This window comes from Palaemon carinicauda, chromosome 5, assembly GCF_036898095.1.
Source record: "Palaemon carinicauda isolate YSFRI2023 chromosome 5, ASM3689809v2, whole genome shotgun sequence".
Lineage (NCBI taxonomy): Eukaryota > Metazoa > Arthropoda > Malacostraca > Decapoda > Palaemonidae > Palaemon > Palaemon carinicauda.
In genome coordinates, this window is record NC_090729.1 from 138291485 (window position 1) to 138300948 (window position 9464).

Consider the following 9464-nt stretch of genomic DNA (forward strand, 5'->3'; position numbering starts at 1 on the left):
CATTACCAAGTGGCCTCCTTAAATCATTCACTGTCTGATAAGTTATCTTATCTCAAATCGATGTTACAAAAATCATAGGAAATGACGTGGAGTGTGTGTACGTTGCTTATTGCGGAAGGATCATTTTTTGTTGCCGTTAACTTGTTACACGGTTACGTCATCAGGAGAAACTCTGTATATAGCCTGCATAATCTGTATTTACTGAAGTTATGGTGCATGTATGCATAATGCAGAACTGCATCATTGAATGCATTAAAATACTCCACCTTGATTTGTTTATGAAGGGATTATGCATATACTGAAACAAATCGAGTTTAAAAGAAAATAACTTTCACTTAAGGAGTAACCTAATAACTAATCGTAGATGGCCCAGAAAGGATAATGAACGGGATATCATAATTTTTCAAACAAATTATATTTACGAACGTAACCAATTTTATTGTCTTTATACATGTCAACATGTACAGTATGCACAATGCTAAATATGAATAAGTAAATAATCAAAATAATTCAAACATATCTTTAGACATATTTCGTTCATGCAATACCATTGTGAAGAATTTTCTTCACTCTTCTTCTTTTAATTGTAGTTTTAGCTCCCTTCTACTAATACTATAGCTACCCCTTAAACATTCTCCCCTACATTCAATTTTCTTTAACGAGACATAGGGAGGACTAATCTAAACCTAAACTTGTTGACAGTGGCGCACGCCATGCTCGTGACGTCACAGCGTAGATACGCACGTTAGAGGGCCTTAGTGTAACCACGGCGTATGTTGGTTCTTTCCTTAAACTACATGGGTCGAGATTAAATTCCTAAACTGCACATTTTATATAAATTCCAATACTGCTGAATTAATGCATCTTATATTTCTCAATACCAATTAAGGTTTGTTAATTTTAAGATGTATGCCCATCGTACCAGTCCATTGCTAATTAATCATTTAAGATATTATTTTAGCAAGCCAGAATAGGTAGGATTATTGTATATATAAACTCCCTTAGAGCAGCAAGATTTCTCTAAGTATTTAGTACAAAATCCTGCCTCCTCTGCACTCCTTGCAACAATATATTGCCCTGTCCTTAAGTCCCGATATGGCACCCCCAATGGATTACCGTGCGCATCAAGCTCCTCACCTGTCTGGAAAGGTGAAGCCAGGTGATCTCTTCGACCTTAGCGTCGAGCCCATTCAACGAAAAGCTGCCCTGGCCTACTGATCTGCTGGGTCAGTGAATCCGTGCACTTCTGGCTCACCCCCATCCCATCCCACTCTCCCAAACGTGACTCACCAAGGAGTCCTGTTGCTGCCGGTCGGAGAGATTGAGAAGAAGAGGACCCTGGGATACCATAGTTGTAGCCAACGAGGATTCTTGGGGTGAGCCAGGCAATAGTGCAACGTGCCAATTAGTGCGACAACCAGGTCAACAGCCACCACGGGCATAGGACTAATCTTTAAAGGAGTGCAGGTACTACATCAATGGCCATTTAGTTTTCCCCCATTTTTTATTAGCTCATTTAGTTTTCCCCCATTTTTTATTAGCTTAGACTAATTTTAACTTTATAGGGAACCTGGCTAATTACACTATTCGGACTGTGTGCAGTGGGATTGTGTGTATATATATTTTTTCTATACAATTTTTGCCTTTTTGAGACTAACACAGTCTCTGGGTCACATGGGTCACGTGTCCGACCCCATTTCGATTTATTATTGCAGACCACGTGTCTAACTAACTAATTTCCATCATTTTGAATTGCTTTCAATTTGCATTTCTTTTATGATATTTTTGTGTTGTTAAGATGTCCGTTTTGTTTTCATGTAAATTTGTGAAATAAATCAATATTAGGTTAATAAAACCTCTTTAGTATTTTTGCTCCCTCATTTATTTTAATGTATGAAATGAATAGTTTATCACGGGACAAAGTACCCAATATTTAAAGAGAAAACCTAAGTAAGTCTATAGGTGGTAACAGCGAGGAACTTTGCATTAATATATTTGCTTCGAAGGTAAAGATCCTTATCTTTAAACTTTTTAACTACTTTACATCACTGCTCCCATTTTGGATTTTGTCTTAATTACATTAACGTAAAATAACTGTCCAGCATTTCATTGGGGTAGCTGGGACAGAGCCGGAACAGATCCTGAGAATGAGATGACTATAGACCTGACAAAGCTAGAGTAGGCCATAAATTATTGACATTTCTATGTGTGGAGTACTCCGGCCTCTGGACAGTAAATTTCACTTTTGTATTTGAGAGTGATGGTTTGTGAATTGTGACAGTAAAGTATTAGCAGGGTGTTTGTGCCCCGAGAGTAAGTGCTCATATCCTCCCCTGTTGAACTTTATGTAACTGTTATAAGGAGACTTTCCCGGACTAAGTTCCCACTCAGAACATAACCATAAAAAAAATTCTCCACAACCATTTATCACTTGTGTATTGTGAAAGGGCATCTCTATGAACACATTTCTGCCTCTAACAACTCACTCTACAATCTTAGTTGACGCAGAAATCTTGCCTAATTTACCTAAAAGCAGGATGTCATTAACAAGTTTTTGTGCATAAATTCTGTTCTCCCTAGACATTTGTCTGAGGTCATTAGCAATTACAACACCTAAAGGATTACATTCATCATTGTTAATCATATCGTCGGACGATGTTAGTGTTTTCAGCTGATGGAGAGCTTCCTGTAATACATCATCAGGGGCACAAGGCGTTTTGGTTGCTCGCTTTCTGCTCGTTACTGGTTTAGGTGTGACCAAAGACTATATACTGAAGGAAGATAGGAGGGCTCAGGCTTCTAACACACAAATGAGTGTGCTATGAAAAGATGCCAGATACTCCCATGCGAAACAAATGGCTCCATCTCTTGAGCGAGCAACCAAACATTCAGAGCGGTAATGCTTACGGGTATATAGGATGGAATTCGATTGTAAATTTTGCGACATATTTGTTCATAATTTGCATTACTGTCAGTATATTTTACTCATATATTCATGATATTCTTAAATTTTAGGTAACTAAATTGCAAATTATGTTTCTCAATCTATTTTTTAGAAATTCAATAGCTATATCTCTTATGATTTAGTTCATTTTCTTGCAAATTTAAGTATTGTACAGTATATTATAACCATTTTTAAATGTTCTATACAATACCACATTCGAATAAATTAAAACATACTGTATATCTGATTTGTTAAACTTAGCCACAAATGCTTATGTGTAGGCATACATTTAATTGCAGCATGTAGGCCACTGTAAGATGGAGAGATATTAGGTGTATAAAAACACAATTTTATTTTATTTTTTATTGAAATGGAAAAGCATGATGCACTCATGTCTAGTTTAGTATTATAAACTAATAAATGTATAAATGTACAATCAGAAAGATCAAAATAACACAAAATTGTATCACACACAAAAATAATCAAAAAGGGGTTGGAAATAGAAATAAGGTAGCATACAAGCCAACAAAAAAAGAAAAACAAAAGAGATTTACTGTGGATGCCTTGCCTTAATCTTACATCCAATATCAGTGGGGCTTACTCATTAGCAGCACATACTGCATGTATTATACTGTTTGGACTCACCGTTCTTTGTCCTTAGGGAACCTGTGAAATACCAAATGAGGATCGGTTTCTTTTTGTTTATGGCACACAACACACTTGTGTGACTTCTTTACTGTCGGCGCCATTTTTTCATTTGAGTCAACTATCAAATTCTGAATATAAACAAACAGACGACAAACGATGTATACCTACAACGCCAACTGAAATCGGAGCAACCAACTATTGTGTTCACTTTGGAGTTGCCAACTAGTGTATTAACATTCTATTTTGAGCCTCCCTATCTTCCTTCAGTATATAGTCTTTGGGTGTGACCTCGCGTTTCTAGCTATTCATATTAGCGGTTGGAGTTGAGGAAATAGTGTCGGTCATACCAGAGCCTGTTGGAGTGTCAGATGGCGAAGCAATGGGTGATCTTGGAGTAACAGATGGTTCGTCAATTTCCAACAGAAGTGGATCGTTGAATAACTGAAATACACGCGCATTGATTAGTTTTAGTTTGTTGAATTTTTCGTGTGTGTGTGTGTGTGTGTGTGTGTGTGTGTGTGTGTGTGTACATATTCATAAATGGCTTGATACTATTGGTAACCAAGAAGTACACTTGACATTGTGTATATGTTGGCAACCTCCACATTTAATTGTTCAGTGTGGTTTAGTCTGACAAAGTAGCACCAGTTACCAATGGGATATAATTTACCAGGCCATTTGAAAATTATATCAGAGTAATAACGAAATGCGTGGTGGGATTCATTACAATTAACCAATATTCAAATACTGAGTTATAGTATTAGAAATAAGGGAAGACTTTCTGATGATATTTACAATAACACCCACCACAATATTTCATGAGAGAGAGAGAGAGAGAGAGAGAGAGAGAGAGAGAGAGAGAGAGAGAGAGAGAGAGAGAGAGAGAGAGAGAGAGAGAGATAATACTTAATGAAGCAGGCAAATATAACGTCGTATTGCTTAAGTGTATTTATGCGCTCTTTGTTGTATTTACAGACGCCTTCAACACCAGAGGAAAGGAATAATGTGAGCAACGGTTTTTGGAGAAAGTGGAATTTCCCAAACTGCCTTGGAGTCATTGACGGCAAACATATTGAAATACAGCAGCCGCCTGGTACCGGGTCCTATTTCTATAACTACAAAGGCACTTACAGTATCATTCTTATGGCTACACAGTAGGTGATGCTAATTCTAGTTTCATGTATGTAGATGTTGGTGTAAATGGACGGGTGTCTGACGGAGGTGTGTGGGCGAACACCAGTATCAGTCAGCGTATTGTCAATCACACTGTCGGATTCCCAGGGGATGCCAAGCTATCAGGGAGCCATAAAACCTTGCCATTTGTCTTTTTGGCAGATGACGCTTTTCCTTTGCAACGTCATATAATGAAGCCATATCCATACCAGAAAAAACTACAAGCAAACGGATATTTTCGAGTCGACTCTCCAGAGAACAAAGTAGCGTGGAAAATGCATTTGGAATGGTTGCAAATAGATTTCGAGTGTTCCTTGCACCAATCAATTTACCCCCGGGAAAAGTTGACATAATGGTACTTGCATGTACTGTTTTCCACAACTTTTTACGGAAAGATGAAATAAACCAGCATTCACAACCCGAGGGGTGCTTGGAAACCAAGTGTCTCTGATGGGATCGTTGCACCAGGGGAGTGGTGACAAACGAGTGCAGATTTTCTAGGACTTCAGGTGGTGGGGCGTTATGCCTCACTACTGTCGAGGTTTGACAGTGATAGCCGTACTGTATCACCGGAATTTAAAAATGATAAGGCGTTGAAGCACCATAATTTTGGTGTGTACTGTTCCTCGCTTCCGGCTCCTGATATTTTGCCCATACTTACTTTGCGTATTTCCCTCCAGTGTTGATTTCGAAGCAGAGCTAGATTACGCTTTACCTCTACTTCATTCATGTTTGCAACATATTGCTTTAAATGTGCAGTGATTTCTTTAATTGCTGCAGTTCGTGCCTCACGGTCTTTGTACACTTCCTTTCGTACATCCCACAGACATGGGTGTTGTCGATATAACTCTATTAGGTTCAGAGTTACCTGTCGAGACCAGTGTTCCTTGTACATGTCTGCTGGTTGAAGGTGGAACACGAGAATTGACAGCTCGTGGGTACTCCAGGGGTGACAGGAACTCCACTGTCCCCTGACGTATTTTTTCAGCCATTTTCTACTCTTTACATGAAGTGAATATAATTGTTTGTAAAGGGATACGGGCAAGGTGTAATTTATATACTTGAATTATATTGAGGCACAGACATATCTGTGTATGAAGACTTTGAGAAAGTAAACAAGTAGATAAAGCACGTAGTAACAAATAACCCAGAAATATTCATCGTCAACGAAATGTATACTAATATAATGAAAAAACGTAAACGAAATAGTAAGCAGCACAGATATGAGTTCAATGAATAATATAAAACAGAAAAAGATACTTATTTATGATATTAAGATTTTATAAAAGCCAACTCCTTTAAATATCATGTGCTGTTTTGATGGCGATTAAGTGACGAATTTTCAGTACCAAATATTTATGACACCTTGCACCATGCCTTCATTATCAGGTTATGGTTAATGACCATTCTTGTCAACCAAAATTTAACTTTGTCATTGAAGAGCTTATTTTTCCGTATGTTTTGCGATTGTGGATCATTAACATATATGTTATAACACAGTACACTGCATAATTTGCAATTTAGAACTTTTATTTAATTGGTTCATTTATAAGATTAACCTTAATTACGAGTATTATTCATCTATAAGCATTGCATATATATATATATATATATATATATATATATATATATATATATATATATATATATATATATATATATATATATATATATTTATATTATATAAATGATAATAATAATAATAATGATAATAATAATAATAATAATAATAATAATAATAATAATAATAAATAAAAATGACAATAGTAATAATAAATAGATATATAAGTATATATATTATACAATATATATATATATATATATATATATATATATATATATATATATATATATATATATATATATATATGCGTGTGTATGTGTGTGTGTATATATATATATATATATATATATATATATATATATATATATATATATATATATATATATATACTGTATATACATATTTATATATATATATATATATTTGTGTATATATATATATATATATATATATATATATATATATATATATATATATATATATATATATATGTATATATATATATTTATATATACATATAACATATATGTGTATATATATATATATATATATATATATATATATATATATATATATATATATATATACCTATCTATCTATCTATCTATCTATATACAGTATATATAAATATATCTATCTAAATATCTATCTATCTATATATATATACATATATATATATATATATAAATATATATATATATATATATATATATATATATATATATATATATATATATATATATATATGTATATATATATGAAAAATTAGATGTATATATTCGTAATTGACGGCATGTCTTCAGTGTGATAGATTCATCTCTTTATTTGAAGACAAATTTCCGTCAGGGAAGACCCTTGCCAGGCAAAGCCTTGATACTTCGCTAAACATTAGAAGTCCTGTGCGAATCTTTGCTCGCGGTTTCTTCATTTCTGACGTCACAACGAGCAAAGATTACCGAGTAGAGCTTGCTCGTGTAGACGGGGCCTAAGAGAGATTACTCGAGTGCCATATGTGGATGAGATTATGATGAGGGGTAGATGGAGATGTTTGGGCATGCTCTTCGCATTCTCAAAAACAGATTAGTTCACCAAACGTTTAACTGGCCTCCACATCGCACTAGAAGATTTGGAAGACCTAGCCCTATATAGCTGAGGATTATGAAGTGCGAAGTAAATGATGAATGGTGAAGTATTGAATTAAAAGCTTAAGATAGAGACGAGGCCTTTGCCGTCAATAGGCGTAGGAGGAGATAATGTTGATGAACCATGGTTGAAGAACATAATTCAATTATGTTGAAGTTTTGGATTAGGTTTCTCAACGGAAACTCTTATTAAAAAGAGTTATCTAAGGATTTACAGATAATCTTATTATAGTACGTACATGATTTTTGTGTTTATTATAATTTCTTTGAACGGATTATGAGCCTCTTGATATATACTTATATGTTGAAGACGACTGTCAAACCCCTTTTTGTATTTATCAACGTTACCTTCGGAAAAATTTTATTTGTGAGTGGCATGCTTTATGTGAATATATTGGTTTTGTTTCTCAGTTTGAAGCTGATATGATATTAAGGTAAGAGTGTTTCTTCAGTTTAAGAATAGTCGCTAATTTTCTTTGTAGGATTTGTTTCCTTAAATTAATAGAACGATGCCTGAATGAAATGCCCCTGCATTAAAAGAATTGATTTTCCATTCTCACATCTCACAAGACGGATTTTTGTGCCTGTTACGAAGAGTAAAGTGCGTGATTTAAGAATGCTAGCCACTTTGCTCAGTTTTGCTGAGAATTTATCTTTCGGAATTATCACAACAGATCTAAGGAGATCTAACTCAATTTTCTGATAACAGTTTGAAGAGAGCCTTGTATGAATTTGAATACATATTTTGTCTTAGACCAATAATTTTGGAGAGGAACTTATTGACATAATCTTACAGTATTGATCACTTTGTTTTACATCAATTTCATTATAATTTATCGATTATATCTCGAATTTAGAGTGAAATTTGAAGTTGAATAACAACTTCAAATGAGTCTGTTCAGTTAGCGTTATCTTTGGTTCCAAAACTGTCTATTTGGATTACCCTGTGTCGAATTGTATACCTGATGATCAATGATGAATTAGTCCTTGTCTCAAAACTAATGAATCTGTTGCGTTAACACATGTCAAGATATGGTTTCCTCTATTAAATCGTACCTAATACTCAGCGAATTTTGGTTAATAACTTATATTGTGAGGACATTGACATTACAGTGAGGTTCTCTGTATTTTCCATATTTCATGCGTCTTAGACATTGGCTTAAATAAAATAAAAGAATTTACTTAATTTGTGATAAGTTGTACAAAAAATTCGTAGATTGATTGTGGAGTTCAAATAATTAGTCTTAATTTTACTGATGCTATTCTGCAGTGTTAGTCATGAAGACCTAGCTTTCAGATGGAAGTTTGTGAATCATTTCATAATAATGTCAGTGTAATCAAAGGTATTGCAAAGAGGAGTTACTAATTGGTACTACATTGACTAGAGGGAAGTTTATATTCTTGATCATTACTTTTGATTTCATATATAGATGATATGTAGTTTGCCCTTAAGAGCAAACTGGTTGCTTATGCAATTACATCACTCTTTGCATTGTTCCAATCTTCTGAATATGCGTGGTTGCTGAATCTCTGAATAGAGATCTAGCAAAGTTATTGCACACAAAAATTCCCACAAAACACATGGGATGATTGTTGATCAGTCTGTAATAATGGAAAGCCCCCTTTTCATCTTTTCTTATGTAGTGATTCTACTATATGCAGCTTATATACAAAAATAGGTGACATCCTTGATTACAAATTAACTTGATATATTTTCTTGAGCTGTTCAAAAATAGGTATACATTATATAGATATTCAAATGAAGTCAGTCTGACAGAAACTATTTCATTCTCTTATTTCGTTTTTTATTTTAAATACATGTTACATTTAGTCTACAGCAATTTACTCGCATCTTCAATTGTTAAACAAAAACTTGATGTCTATTTAATATTATCCAATAAGAGCACTATGCCTGTTATATATAATGTTTAATGTTTCTGATCATTCCGTGTGTTCAGATATTTAAAAATTATACAACCCCAGTGCATTTTTA

The 9464-nt window shown here is 34.1% G+C and overlaps 1 protein-coding gene and 1 pseudogene across 1 annotated transcript; one reads left to right on the forward strand and one right to left on the reverse strand.

Moving 5' to 3' along the window:
- LOC137641166 (uncharacterized) overlaps nucleotides 1–5118 on the forward strand; it is a 36557-nt pseudogene extending 31439 nt beyond the window's left edge.
- Nucleotides 5119–5285: 167 nt separating this feature from the next.
- Nucleotides 5286–5660, reverse strand: LOC137641167 (uncharacterized). The gene has a single exon (XM_068373605.1). The coding sequence runs from the start codon at nucleotides 5658–5660 to the stop codon at nucleotides 5286–5288; it is 375 nt and encodes a 124-aa protein (XP_068229706.1).
- Between the last annotated feature and the right edge of the window lie 3804 nt (nucleotides 5661–9464).